Raw genomic sequence first — 15,866 nt, 5'->3', positions numbered from 1 at the left:
AATCTAAACCTCCCCACTTTCAATTTAAACCTGTTACCCCTTGTCCTGTCACTACAGGCCCTTGTAAAAAGTCCCCCCCCAGCTTCCTTGTAGCCCCTTCAGGTACTGGAAGGTGCTATAAGGTCTCCCCAGAGCCTTCTCTTCTCCAGGCTGAACAAGCCCAACTCTCTCAGCCTGTCCCCATAGCAGAGGTGCTCCAGCCCTCTGAGCATCTTCGTGGCCTCCTCTGGACTCGCTCCAACCAGTCTATATCCTTCTGATGTTGAGGGCTCCACAGCTGGACGCAGTACTCCAGGTGGGGTCTCACCAGAGCAGAGTAGAGGGGGAGAATCCCCTCCCTCGACCTGCTGGCCACACTTCTCTGGATACAGCCCAGGATACGGTTGGCTTTCTGGGCTGCCAGCGCACACTGCCGGCTCATGTCCAGCTTTTCATCAAGTCACTGGAGCTAGTTAGTCAACAAATACTGGTTAATATTTTAATTATCTTACAATGGTATTGATTCATGTTTAAAAATGCTTGATGCTGCATTTTTCAAACCAGGAATTTCAGAGCAGTTCATGGGTTTCTCAAGGTAAAGCTTGATGGGGTGGACTGAATTAATCTAACAGCTTAATGATGCAAGAGTGGCCATCACCTCTCAGGCTCTCCCTGTTGCTTTCTCCAGTGGCTTTAGTGCCAACTCTGACTCTATGATAAGCCAGTACAGCTCAGGAAACCTAGAAAACTTCCATCAGGGAAAATGTTTGATGTTTGCAGCTTCTGCTGGTTAGTGAGCTGAAATGGTTCACCAGCTCCTCAGAAAAGTACCAGTTTCACCCAGGGACGGGGTGAAACTGGGATTAGTGTGCTCATAGCTCAGCTCACCATTTCATGGAACCTAGTAGATATGTTCATAGAGGAACTCTCTGTTCACTCTCTTGGGAAGGAGATGGACTGTAATTTTGCTTTACTGATATACAATGAAAAAATACCCAAGGTTATAGTTTCTCAGTTACTCACAAGTAATTCTGGTGCATGAGCAATTCAATAGCGTCACAGCTTGTTGGGTTTCAGGGGCAACGCTTTCAAAGTCTGAAACGCGGGTGATGTATTACCATTTCTTTAATGCAGCATAAATCAGCATTGCCATCCGAAAGTCAGCCCTGAAAATTTTGTGCATTTCAGCCCTAAATTGTGTGACACTGGTACGGATCGATCTAACACCTTACTGACACCGCAGTCACTAATGCAGCAGGGTCTGCAGTTAGAACGGTAGGATGCAGAGTGAGAAGCTTGACCGTAAGAAGAAAAAGTGATTTTAATTTCACTTGTTTGATATATATTAGGGCAGGAGGTGATTATTGACAGTCTGAAGTTGTAATCAGTGAATGATCACTTGAGGTGTGGATTGCATTCAAAATTGTCTGAAATACTTTAATCAAGAAACAAATTTAGCAGTGGTGCCCTGCAACTGCATTTAAATTTAGCTACTGTTTTTGCCTTCAGGATTTACTGAATGCTGCCTTTTTAAGATACATATTAAAAACATATTCCATACCAGACCAATAATTTAAGTAATGACTTGGACCTAGGTTTGCATTCATAGCTAACTCAGGGTACTGAGTCTTGACAGCCAGAGCGTTAAGCAGGAACCATTTTTCTTGTTATCAGTTTTTGTGAAGAACAGTTTGAAGATTAACTTTACCAGCCTATTGAACAGTTCTCAACTGGAGGGCACAGCAGAGAGCTCAGAAAGATCCCTGGAATCACAAGGAAGGCTGAGAACAAAGAGCACAGGGAAACTGGGAGGGGCTGTATCCCGGCCAGAGAGAGTGTACTTTCTCTGCCCCAGGAGACTTTTTGACCTCCTCTCCAGGATAATTTCAGGTCCAAGCCTCAACTCAGGGATTACTAGGTGTCCTAACTAGGTAAGCTCTCAGGAACTAGGTCACAGGATACATAAGGTTAAGCCCAGACCACACTGGTTGGGTTAGCACAGGACAGCAGGTCTAACGATGGTCTGGGAACTGGAATGGGAGAAGAGCCTGCTCATTGTCCTACTCTCATTTGACTGGTAACTAATTGGTTTTTCTTCTCCAGTTTGGGCTTGTTTTGCCTGTGATGACAATTAGTGAGTGATCCCTCCCTGTCCTTGTCTTGACCCATGAGCCTTTCCTTTATTTTCTCCTCCCCATCCCACCGGGAGTGGGGTGAGCAAGTGGCTGTGTGGTGCTTGGTGCCAGCTGGGCCTAAACCGGGACAACTGTGCCCCAGCTGGACCTGGTTCGAGGAGGGTGGACTATGGACTGCTGTAGTCTGGGACCTGCAGAGGTCTCTACCAACCCACACCACTCCATAGTGAGTTGGTCAGCATGTTTTAGTGGAAGGTACTTTTACTAATTCTTTTTTAAAGGATTACAGGTTTAGTTTGTGTCACGGTTTAATCCCAGATGGTGGCCAAGCACCATGTGGCTGCTCGCTCGCTCTTCCCCACAGTGAGATGAGGAGGAGAATACATAAGGAAAGTTTTGTGGGTCAAGAAAGTGACAAGGAGGGATCACTCACCAGTTACGCAGTTATTGTAGCAGAAAAAACTTTGAATAAGTTAATTTGGAAGTAAGAGTGCATTCAGAAATGAGGTAGCAGTTCCCCCAGTAAACAGCATTCATAAGACTACCTCCAGGACTGCCAGACATCAGATGATGTTCAGTGTTCAAAGGAGAAACCAGAGCTTAGGTACGAGGCCTGGGGAGCTTAGTGTGTGCAGCGTATAAAAGGGAGAGCTGAGAGAAGGCAGGAAGTGCACGAAGGCTGTTGTGCATGGCAGAGGAGCTGGGGAGAGGCCTATGGATTTGCTGCCCAGGGCCCAAGTAGTGACAGCTGAAGCAGGGTAAGTTCAACACCACAGTACTTTCAGCAGTGAGAATTAACTAAACTTTGGAACAATGGGAAAGGGAAGAGCATGGATTTTACATTAAAAACTGTAAAATGGGGTATTATTAATTAAAAAAAAAATACAGCTTTAATCTACTTTGAGACAAATTTGAAAGACTGAGTACATGTGAAGAGAACAACAGTGGGTTGAAGAGGACAAGGCTTGCCTGACACCAATGGCATCTACATCTTCTTTTCCTCAGTGTGCTACAACATGGTCTGTTGAAGACTATTGTTTGAATACAACCTGTTGTTCTGATGGTTTCGAGATTAAACTACAGGGCATGAGCTACACGTAAAACCAAAATGGGAGGGAGAAGGAAGACACAAATACATACATCCTTTGTTGTTGTTAGCTGCATTTACAACAAAATGCTTATGCTAGTGTGAGGTCTGAGTAGCCTTGAACTGGTTACACCTGCTGGCAAGGGACAGACTGTAGTAACAGAAATTGTACTTTTGATGGACCTTTTTAGCTTGAAATATTTTAAGCTGTAATTGATGAGCTTGTTTCTATTGTAGACATACTCCAATGCTGCTCTTTCATGACTTCAGAAGCCCCAGTCTTTCCACTCACTGATCTGCACGGTAGCTTCACATCACAAAAAGACCAATTGCAGATTAACCAATTTTAATTTTATTTCCATAAATCACAGTTCCACTTCAAGTGGTTAGAACCTTTGCTTCACATTTCTCATGCTAAGTACACACCTACATTAGCTACCACAAAGTGTGCACCACTTACCATTCTAGTCTGCTTCAGCTGTGACTGCATTGTTTCTATCTGATGCAACTATTAATTGCTAATGACTATTCATAGTTATTTTCTCCATTTATATGGAATGGAGATAAGTTGTAAATTGATAGTGTTCTGTTTGCTGCAGGCCCAGCCAATATTAGAATGTGTAGCAGCCTTAAAACTCAATGATGAACTGTTAAGTAAGTAGCAGTGTAAAAGCATCTCAAGGGTTCTACGTATGGAGTTACTTCACACTACTCTAGGAATAGGATGCCAAACCTACGCCATATTGTCTATTCTATTCCACACAGATCTCTTCATTTAAAGGGCTTGTCTTCATACCCTTTAAAGATGTACCTCATGCATCTATGAATTTAATGGAATAACGATGCTGACTGTTAGGACTACCTGTTGAAGCAAATATATAATGTCTTCCATTACGAGGCCATGATATATACTCTGAATCTTTCTAGGTTAAAGTACAGAATGCATAGAAGTTCCTATTTTTCTCTACACAATGTTTTTACAGAAAAAATACTTTATGAAAAAACATGCTTGTCTTCTCTACATAAAAATCTCAATTTTAAAGAATCTTTCTATATACCTTATGGAACCAACTGGAGAATATATTTTTTCTGGAGTTGTAAATACCCTCTTTTAGAAGAAATGCTTGATATCTTTGGTTTGCTTAGATGCTGAATGGAGAAAAAATAGTTTTAAAGGAAATAACTATGTAGTTACCTGAGATTCATCTTTCATTTCTTCTAACAAGAAAACATGAACTTTGGATAAGCTTAGCTGTTTGGTAGCTGAAAAGAGAAATTCTCTACAAAACAATGAAACACAAAGCTTATTTTAGTAGTGCATATTAAATAAGACAAGGCTGGTTTAGTTCAATTAACTCTTAAGGATAGTTAACAAAAGTAGTAGTCCTATTTGTTCCTGAATCAGTAATCCTATTTCTTCTGTATCACCACCTTCTTCACAAATATAAAGTATTACAAAAATATTCATAGTAGTATTTTTATAATAATATATTCTTCCATAGTATATATTTTGAAAAAGTGCTTACAGATGCAAGTTTATCAGCTGCAAACTCATATCCTTCCAGTTGTCTAAAGCGCCGATGCAGTTGTTTAGAACCCTTGTTCAATACAAAACAAGGAGTTAAGACAACTTTCATTTTTCCTTCTATGAACGCCCTCCCTACTTTCACATTTTCATGTCAAATTAAGTAACGGTTGCTTGAGAAGTACAGTGTGATTTGTGTAAAACTGCAAATTAGCAATGTAGTTATTTCTAAATAAGAAGTTTCCTCTCTAAGGTAAGGCTTTGAGAAATATTCCGTGACTTTCATTTTTTATCCTTCTTCTCATTATCCAATACTTGATATTCATTTAACACCGCATGGCCGGTTTCCTTTGCAGTTCTCTGTACAACAGCTTTGATACCGATATTGTCAATGTTCAATGCTGTCACACCAACGTTGATTGCAGACTTCATAGCGTTGTCTGTAGCTTTGCCAGCATCATCTCCATACCTTAAGAAAGACGGCAGTTTTGTTGATAAGTATATTAAATATTTTTCTCCTCACTAGAATCCTTTTGAAAGCAATAATTTCAGCGTTACCACTAGCAAATAAGAAGCACACAGCCTGAATGTCTAAAGAATAAAACTAAAAGCTACCAAGCCATTCGAGTAAGGGGTGCTCCTCTATCAGACAGATTATTCTTTAAAGATACCAATATGCTTCTGCCTTTTTCCTCAAAAACCCCTTTCAGTCTTTCTCCCTCCTTGCCTGCTAGTTCTGAAGAGAAGAACAGAAGGTTTATCCATAGAACCAGAAGTGGGGCAGGGAGGGGGAGTCGTGTGCAGTGACCCCAAGTGCTTTTTCACCTAAGTCCTTAGGTAAAACTCCTGGTACCTTCTATTGCCCCATTTAAGTCCTCACAGACAGACCTTTGCAGTTGCTAAACCTTCTCAGTCTGTACCATGAGTGGCAGCACTGAGGATGAGGGAGGGCAAATACTGTCCTATGTTCTCAGCACTTAGAGAAAAGGGACTGGAATCACCTCAGGCATATTCATGTTAGTTCCAAGTCCCAAAAGTGGACTCACTGTGATCTCGGTGCAGGGGGGGGAAGAAGTTACACAAAGCCTCAAAAGGCTCCACAAAGCTATCTTGAGGATTTGTTGACAATTACCAAGAGAGAAAACCTCTGGTCTCTCTACTGGGCTGTGAGTCCAGCTTCTTTATGGCTGAGGATGCAAGTCTCATGTTAATTACTCAAGTGTGAAGACAGGTACACATCTACACCAGCAGAGAGAGCTTACTGAAGGAGGACAAGAGTATAGTGACAGCAGTAACTCCAGCGTAACTCTGGCTTCTGGGCAGCCAGACTCTTCCCCAGAGAGCACTGTAATCAGACAAACCAGGCCAAAGGGAAGGATTCCTAGCAGCATCAGAATCCCAGAAGTTAACAGAGTTACTTTTTCCCTATGCTTCTTATGACCAGAGAGTCTTTGAGGACCTCAAAATAAGGCTAGACAGAAGCACAGAACATCACTGAATCCAAAAATCTATCGCATTATCAGCCATGGCATAATGGCTGGAACTAACAACAAAACTGAATAAAAAGAGTTAGTGCTTTTTTGGTTTATTTTTAAGTCTCTGATAGAGTAACAGCCTTGGTTTGCAGATCACAGAATTAACCTCACAGCAAAAGCGCACTATTTGTCAATTTGATTAGTTAACTTCACCTCAGGAATGTCATAAGCCAGTTTATCTATCATCAGTAAAATAGGTAACCTTATTTAAGGTAAAACACTTATCCAACACACTTAGACTAACAATTTCTTAATATTTGATAATTGATTTTTCAGTTTGCCTGTCTCAACTGCATCATTTGCAACTACTTTTTTTTGTTTTTTTTTAAAAAAAAAAAAGTCAGGCAGATGTAGGTACTGCCCATATAATTGTAAAAAACCCAAAGTGGTAGCACTGTACTGTGGCAGAAATATTGCTTCTGAAGCTAAGTTTTCCCCAGTTCTGATCAACATACACATAGGAGGAGCATTTGTTTATAATTCCATCTGCAAAGGTATTGCAGCTAAGTTTTAGCTGAGGTTTTTTGTTGATTTCAAGCTGCTGTGATGATGCTCCTTTAGCTTTGTTTCCATTAAGTGGAATTTAGCTCATTCACTGAAGTATATTGAATGGCAGAAATCTTTGTCACTAAAACAGAAACCAGCTTCTACAAGAGGTATTATGCAGAATTTCAATACCTTAATATAGACAGAATCTAAATATCAAATATCAAATATTTTCGATTGTAATTAACTGCAACATTTAATTACTTATTGTTTTTCACTCTTAGTGGCTGTTGACTGCTGATCTCCACATTTCCTATTTTTATATCTAAAACAAAAACATTCATGTGAATTGATATGAAACGAGTACGATACCTCTAAAACAAACATTAGCAATACAGCACCACTGACTGGAACTTCACTATCTAGCCTCCTATTCAAAATGCATCACAACACAACCCTAAATGCCAACCCACTTCATACTGTATACTGATCTTCACCTTCTTACCTTCTGCTCATATCCTGTATGCACTTTCAGCAATCCTTTTTACCATCTCTTTTGCTGCACTTGTGACCAATTCCATTTAACTTACATGCTTTTGCTTACTCTTCACTTTCTATTATACCTATCACACTTCTTGAGGGGTTTATTTCATACGTTTTACAGTTATTTCAGTGTATTCCCTCATCCTCCACAGCCTCTTCCAGTACACACACTCAACTTGGTTCTTTCCATCATCTTAGTAACATCATCTTAATTCCAAATGTTACTATCCTCTTCTACCATTACCTTTCTCTAAGAACATTTGTATTTTGCAAGCCGAGGCTATCCTATTATTGCTATTTATGCCTCAGATTTCCTTACACTTTATTTTTGTACTTCCTTGCTTCAGTCTGACCTGCTGACAGATGAAGTTCTTCCATTTTTCTTAAATTTACCAAAGTCTACATAAATTCAGGATCAGAGCTGACAGGCTTAAACTAGTAACTGTTCTCATAATGACATCATACTGTAGAGCAATGATACAAATCTGAACTTTATCTGTAACACAGCCTAAAGCTGGAATACTTCTAGAAGAGAGCTAAAAAAATTACCACAATAATTTTTTACTCATTTCATATTTTTACTTACAGGAGATGCTCATTACTGTGCACTTAGTGGCTTATCACGTGCTGCATAATTAGAGCAAAGCAGGTACTTCACTTCACTTCACTTAGCTTCCCTGCGCTTTCATCAGCTTTTTTTTGTTTGTTTTTGCTGGTATTTAAACGCAATGACAATACGTGGTGGAAGATGAAACCCATAAAACTTACTTGTATTTGACAGTTTGTACAGTCTCAGTTGAAACACTTTTAGTAATGCACTTTGCCGCACTTTCTAAACCTTGCCACACTGTTGCAAGCCCTGTAAGAAATGAACAGCTTATCTGAGTTCACAGCACTGAAAAGTATGCAATTAAAAAAGCATAAGGAATTTTTATTACCTTGAACGCCACTTGCTGCTACCACCAGAGCACCATCATAATTGGATCTTCCATCTTTGTCTTTCTTAAGGGGTTCTGGAACTAATTTGCTGCCATGCTTCTTCACATGGGGAGCCAGCTCCCTTCCCACATAGCTTGCAATAGAACACACACCTTCAACTACCACAAAACAACAGTACACACATTATTTAGTAAGAACATCTTTCTTTAAAAGTCCTTACTTCTAATTAAATAAGCTTCACCAAAGTCTTAAGTGTTGTTTCTATTTAAATATGTTTATTTGAAAGACAGACTTTCATCCACGCTTAGGTAGCAAACTGACAAAGAAGCAACCTATTCTTTCAGATTCTGCACAGCTGCAATTCCTAAGAAACAAGTGAGGTTGGTCTTATGTCTGAAAAGCACTTTAGAAGAAATATGTACATGTCACATGCTCTAATTTTAAGAAACGGCTTCCATTGCTTTGTTATCCCCAACTTGTAGGTAGGGATCAAGCTGTGTTCCCTTCCTGACCTGGAGAAGTCTTTCTTATAATCATTCCAGCTCTCCAAAGTAGTTTAGAACATCCAGCACAATTTGCTTTTAAACTTGGATGAGTCACTAGACACTAAATATGACCACTGATGCAAGTAAATAACAGAAGAAAGTTACAGAGAGCTTCTAGGGTTGCCAAGCACCTCTGAACACCAGACCATTTCTGTCTGGAAGTTGATACACCCTCTACTGGACTTGTTTCTGGTGTGCATATTTAAAACCATGCACGCACACATTCTCCAGCGGTACAGTACAGCTTTTGAAGTACATGACTCTCAGCTGAAGAAGAAAGAGACGCCACTCTGAATTCACTGTCTAAAACGTAGAAAAACAGCCAAATTTAAAGACTGTACAGACTATTCTTTTAGGAAAGAAAAAGATGCTTCAAGGCCATATAATAAATATTAGTCCTAAGGCACATCTATGGCAGGAGATACCTAGGCACAAACTCCTGATCGCTGAATTTCATCAGGTCAGTCCCCCCTAGTTCACCAGCTAGAGAAACCAGCTCCCATTTTACAGAATATTTATTATTTAATGCAGAAATGTAATATACTTTGAGGTGGAAATTTTTACCCAAGAACTGGCTGACTTTCACAGCTCCTCCAGTTGCCTGTTTTGCTACGTGAAGCCCCTTTGCTACAGCTGGGTTGACTTCCACAGGTTTTTCTTCTGGTTGAATGTGTTCTCGCAGTTTGGAAGCTCCTTTGTGGATAGCTTTACCAGTATATTCTGCTCCTTTTATTAGGCCCCAGCTTACCCAAGATGCACCTTCAAGGCAAAAATTGTTTTTCTTAGAATGTACACTTTTATACACTATGATTCCTACAGCTTACCCTCCTCTGCCTCCACAACACTGACTTTAGAAACCTTCCTGATTACCCAGTTTGCAATTATACTCTTCCCTGAACGGGCCAGCATGAATTCCTCCAGTGATTCCTACACCACCCCCATTTTTTCAGTTCACTTTAATAAAGCCAGCCCTCATCCAAATGTCAGGTTAATACAGATACTCAGTTTTGTAACAGCTACCCAAGTCCCACCTGGGTCAGAAGTAATAGAACTGCACATCTCAGTGCTATTAACATTCTGAGAATGTACAACCCAGTCCTCCTAGCAGATCTGTCTTTATTGCAATGAGTTGGTGGTCATTAGTAAATTCAAAAGGTCCTCAAAGGAAAAAAAAAGTTTATCTGCAGAAATCACAGTAGATGCCTGCTTTTAACTGCTCATACAGGAAGAAAATTGCTCTGTCACAGTGGTTTCAGTCACAGGGGGTGATAGCCCAACATTCAGTCAAATGAGAATCCTCTTTCATTTGCAATGAACAAGACTGTTGGCAATGGATTTAAATTCTGCACTGTTTTTACAGAGCCCACCCCAATACCCTTGAGATGATTACAACTGGAACTGTGAACAACCACTTCTGACTGCTCACCTTCTAGTGGCATACATGTAGTTTGGTGAAAATACCATTTAAATGTTACTGACAGAGGTTTATATTCAACACAATCCTCTTACTACAACCTTACCTGACAAGATTCCATGGGCGACTTTCTCACTCCATTCTGGCAACTCTTCCGCTCCTTCAGGTTGCGGTTGGATATGTACAATCTGAGGCAAGTTGACTGCATCACTAGAGGCTTCTGAAGGCTAACAAGTGAAGGTAACACTTGAGAGTCTGCTCTGCAACACATCGGGATTTCTGTTGTATATATTTTAGATCATACAGATCCATCATCACAAAAAGCTAATGCTGTGTATTCCTTGGGTAAGCATACAGAAGTTGAGTGGACATTCATGACTGGATTACTTCTGCACAGGAATGCTGTGCATTCAAGAAAAGCTTATCAGGTAGCTCAGCATCTTCTGTATACTTTCTTCAGTGGAAAGATCTGCATGCCGACACAGCCATATGGTCAAGTAACTAAGTAGGGGAAGCTTGCAGTATGAGTTAACTAGCAAGAAATGGTAAGAGCCTTGCCCATCTATAATTTTTATCTTCTCAGAGGCAAGTCAGCTGTGTTGTCATTCAGTATGGGAACTGCAGTCCAGCTGCACGAAAAGAATGCAGCTGTTCTGGTTGTTTTGTTCCTCATTCTTCCCACCCAAATTCAAAAAATGAAGGAGATTATTCACTCTACCTGCTGTTGATGCTTTTGCAGGCTGGCACAGCCAAGGAATGCATCAAGCTGTGCATGACCCTGCTCCCCACTTGAAGTTGGGTGGGCAGGTTCAGCGTGGTTTCATGTCAAAGACCAGTTTCTGGAGTAAACCTTCATCACTCAAACACAGCAACCACCACCCCAGCCCAGTTAGTGTTTCTAACAAGTGTAACTTCACTTTACACAGTTCACAGACAACGTGTCATTAAACTTGAACTAGAGAAAGGAAAAAATTGCAATAGATGTAAAGTTTTGGTTAGGATTCTATTTTTAAGACTTTTCCAAAATGAAAATGAAAAACAAAATAAACATTTTGGTGATTGAAAACCCTGCTAATGAGGGACAGTAAGAAAAACCTCTTTGTTTAGCCTAGAAGTCTCTATGAAAGCATTCATAGATGGAACCTAGGAACAGAAGAGAATACACAGTATAGCATAATGTGGGCTATCGCACGGAATTCTTAGATTCCTCCAAAATATTTACTGGAAATAAGAATAGGGTATTGCACAAAGATGACTGTTGCAGTAAAACAAAACCAGTATTAACAGAAAAGAGTACGTTAAGGCTTGGAAAGTTGCTAGGTTAACAATGTATCACTAACTTGTACTGTATAATCAATCATTGCTCAACAGCAGTGCGAAATGTTACGTTTAGGAAGTGTCGTTAACATGTGACTGAAACACTATGGGTGGGGGGCAGAGAAATTACCTTAATACACAGCTATAACTAGAAAAAAACCCAATTAAAACAATGCCAAAGTATGCCCCAGATATAATTTTTTTTAGTGACGCAAACTGTGATGTATTTAGAAAAACATTCAACAAGACTTCTAAGGAGCAGAATCTGGTTCTCTAGTAAGACAGGTGACTCTACACTATAATTACATTAAGTATACTTGTTAATTAGATCCTTATCAGTACTATATAAACAGATACACTAAATGTCCAGCAGACTAGGCCTTGAAATATTTGTGTTCTATCACAATGTCTTCAGAACTCCAGAAATGTGCTAACGATTTGCTAAACGTGGTAGCCTGCAGTAATTGGACAGGCTCTTCACAAAAAAACCCCAAAAACAAATAAATAAAAAACACCCACAAAAACAATGCAGGGCACAGGTGCTGCTTTCAACCAAGTCTGGAATCTCAGCAGGTCTAACATGTATTTCAGTGATAATTTATGGTTTTTAAACTAAAATTTTGGAATCACTGTCCTGGAATTTACCTGGACTTTGTGGCCAGACATCGGTTTAAATTTATCTTCAAAATGCGCTCTCTCAGGTGCTGGGAGCTCTGAAGATAACCCTACTCTCTCATGGGATCCTGGCACCTGTGACATCGTATCAGGGAACATTAACAAAAACATAGAATTTTAGGACAACAAGGAACTAATGAGATACCGAATTTGAACTACTTCTATGCCAGAAAGACTACAGAATTCTATCCAGTAAGTCTTGCACTGAAACATCACATAATACTGTAGTACTTTTCTTTTTGAGGTAAAAAATAGTGGCCTCCTGTGTTAGTTAAATTCCCTGTTGAACTCAACAGGATTTATAGCCTAACAGAACTCTGCCCACACAGCACGCTCCAAACTGGTCCCTCACCGTCACTGCATTCAAGTCTCCGTGATTCTACAGAATTCTCTTTTCCATGAAGAGATATAATCTTGCCATGAGCTTTTCAGGAGTTACTGATCACCATTCTTCCTGAACCGGCGCTCCAGTGCCCTTACAGCAACATTTTTCACCCTGTTTCCTGTCACTGTATCTTATTGCACCTTTGTTTAGACTGTGGGGTGGGGATTTTTTTCCCATTTTCTCTATCTGTTAATATCTGGTGCAATAAGGCACCAGATTTATCTATTTTGAGATCCCATTTGAAGGCAGATTTTTGAGGTACACACTATTTTGACGCAGATCTTCTCTGGAGCTGTTAATATTTTTGAACTCTAAACAGATTTGGGCACAATATTCCAAGAACGGTATCATCAAAACTACACAAAGAGTGCGTGTATGTGCGCACACACAGGAAAAAGTGCCCTGAACAGAGTATTTCATTCTGGGCCCTATGTTATCTTTTGGAAAACTAGAGACAAATATACAAAATGGTGTTCAACTCTCCTCTGTCCTTACAATTTAATGTTATTAAAATGTATGTCCTCCCATCTCACAGAGCCTACAGTTTCATTCCTAGGCTGTTTAAGCTTGGCTGCTCTACCTGCTTCTCACTGGTGAGCTTACCAAGCAAGACAGAGAACTCGGCAGTTTTACACAACTAAATGTAAACGGGAGAACGTACTGATCATTTCCACCTGTCCTTAATGGCTTTAAAAAGGCAGCCCAGGAGTTTACCTGAATTCGAAGGTCAGACATCTGTTTTAGGAGATCCTCAAAGAGCTCTCTGTCAGCTGCCGGCAGCTCTGAAGACAGCACTACTCCCACGTAGGACCCTGGTATCTGGGACATCGTGTCAGGGAACATGTAGACCCCCGTATTGCAGCACAGAACAGGAGACTGGTTACTCATTAGGGGATACAACCAGTCACAAACCTAGAAACAGTAAGTACATAAAGAAATTAATCCTTTTAAAAAGAAAGGCAGTACTGTTATGAACCACAAACTTGATTTTCCGTAACATCTAGTAAGAAAAATTAAAGAGTGTTATGCCATCTTGGGGAAAAAAAAAGGAGGGTGCGGGGGGGGAAAAAACCTGAAACAAACTCCCCACATGATTGTGGAAATATCATTCTTGATTATTTCTGACAGTAATATAGAGAAAATACTAATTTGCACAGGACTACAGTTCAGGCTGGTAGCCTCTTAACTGTGGTCTAGTCCTGAGCCCAAGTGTAGAAGCAGATGAAAAGCACTGCCAAAGTCAGGATTCCCTGGATAAAGAGAATATATGGCTGATGGTGACTGGCTGTTGAAGACTGCTAACACAGCTGTATGTGAACCAGTAGTCCCAAAACCAGGAAGCTGTTTTTGTTCGTTGCTCCAGGTTTCCCCTTTGCTGATGAACTTTCCAACAGCCAGTCTTAGCATCAACAAGGGGATCCAGAGTGAGAAACAGACCAGAAACACAGTGTCCGTTACAAAACCTGCCCATGGAAACAAGCATGGGCTGAAAAAATCCAAATACATCTTTTTTATTTGTAGTTAAGAGTCTGGATTAACATGGGCCCTGAAATTCCAAATTATCGGTGTCCTAACTGCAATACCTCATCACTAGCCGAGACTGAAGCGGGTAGTGCGCAACCCCGTTTTACACTGGCGTATTAGAATAAGTGAATCAACGGGTCTTCTCTGTGTGAGGAAAGGGCAGTTAATTTTCAACACAAAAAGACATGTTAAGTCAACTCCCTTGGAAAACAGAATTCACCAGAAGAGTCAGCACTCAACAACCTTGGGAAGACACAGAGGTGATTTCTGCAGAAAATAAAAGCATGCAGAAAGCTGTTTTTCCAACAGCTACAAACACCCTTCGTGTTATCATGCAGATATTTAGGCTCAGAAGAGCAAGAACTTAAGACGACTGCCTTTTAAAGTTTTACAACAATCTTGAAATTTAATTAAAAGGAGAAAAATTATTTTCCTGTTACCTGGAGAAATGCAGGTGGACGATTCTGGGCCATCTCACTATCTGCATCCAAGAACTTCACGATGCGTAGGTATCCAGGATAGGAAGGAGCACTAACCTGCCCATCAGGAGTCACGAAGAATATCTGTACTCCTTGGGGAATCAAGATGAGCTCATCTGCATCCACTCCCAGGTTTTCAAGGGGCGGTGGCTGAGTACACTTACTGTAGTAGTCCTCACCTACAGAAGAAAACTCCCCGGAGTCTGTGCCATAGGACACAGTAAAATGGCCATTGGTAGCCTGAGGAGTATAGGCAGGAGGTGCTTCATTTGGCAGACAAAGAGGTTTTGCAGATGATGGACTCGTAGCTGGAACTTGGCCCTGGCTCGCAGTTGCAACACTTCCATCCGCTGCAGGTGGCTGAGTCGGTGCAAACAGAGACTTGGGGGGTGGGGGTCTTTCTGGCTTTTCTTTGGAAGGAATGGATGGGTACAACTTGGGCACGCCAGCAGGGGCATCCATCGCAGTAGGGCTTGCTTGTACAGGCGGGGTGTTTGGCTCCAGAATGCAGAGTCGAGCACGAACGTTTTGGAGGGTCTCCCTCATCTTCTGTTGCATTTGCCTGGCAGATTCCCACTGGGACCCTACACATGCAGGGCCCTGCGACGGAATGCTAACTCCTCGGAGCAAGTGGTCAAGTCCTTGCTTATAGCAATTTCTTGCCTCTTCCTTCTGACCCAGTTCATCTGTACTCAGTCCTTTATTGATAAAAATAAAGGCTTTCCTGTACTCTTCATTAATAGCTTTAATATTTGCATCTTCTTGCATAACTGGGTCCTGTAGTTGTTCCATTACTGCAAATTGGAATAGATTAGTAGGAGCAGTCACAGATGAAGCCAAACAAAGTTTACCTTAGAATAAAATGTCTTCTAACAATGACTATATTCAGTGTATTAGCAGAAAGTCAGGTAGTGGCTTGGTAAAGTGTCTGGTATGTTATGGTTATCTCCTATTAGCCTTCAGATTTAGAACATATGATTCCCAGCAGGGAATTTCACTCTATAACCATCATATCTAGATACCTCAGACAACTGTTTCTTAAAGTTAAGCATCAGAAGAATATGGACACACCCAATATTGAACTTTCCATCTTAAAAAGTATTTAAATCAGTAGCAAATGGTGGACTAAAAAAAAAAAAAAAAGAAATTATATCTTTGATAAAATTTTCAAACCAATCTCTAGGGTATTAAGGAATTCAGTTAACATTTTGTCTATTTAAATAAAGGCTGAACTTCCAAACTCAGTACATTTTTATTTAAATGATTTCAGGGAAAACACTCAACAGTTTTAAACAAAT

The 15,866-nt window shown here is 40.5% G+C and overlaps 1 protein-coding gene across 1 annotated transcript; it reads right to left on the bottom strand.

Moving 5' to 3' along the window:
• Window positions 1-4,954: 4,954 nt before the first annotated feature.
• On the bottom strand, window positions 4,955-15,360 carry SPG20 (spastic paraplegia 20 (Troyer syndrome)). Its single transcript, XM_010148875.1, is given in 8 exon segments — window positions 4,955-5,195; window positions 8,059-8,149; window positions 8,229-8,387; window positions 9,339-9,533; window positions 10,295-10,415; window positions 12,151-12,255; window positions 13,280-13,477; window positions 14,530-15,360. Coding segments are annotated over 8 exon segments (1,941 nt in total).
• Between the last annotated feature and the right edge of the window lie 506 nt (window positions 15,361-15,866).

This window comes from Eurypyga helias, unplaced genomic scaffold, assembly GCF_000690775.1.
Source record: "Eurypyga helias isolate BGI_N326 unplaced genomic scaffold, ASM69077v1 scaffold6163, whole genome shotgun sequence".
Classification (NCBI taxonomy): Eukaryota; Metazoa; Chordata; class Aves; order Eurypygiformes; family Eurypygidae; genus Eurypyga; species Eurypyga helias.
Note: the sequence above shows the minus strand (reverse complement) of the source record. Positions and strands in the feature narration are given on the sequence as shown.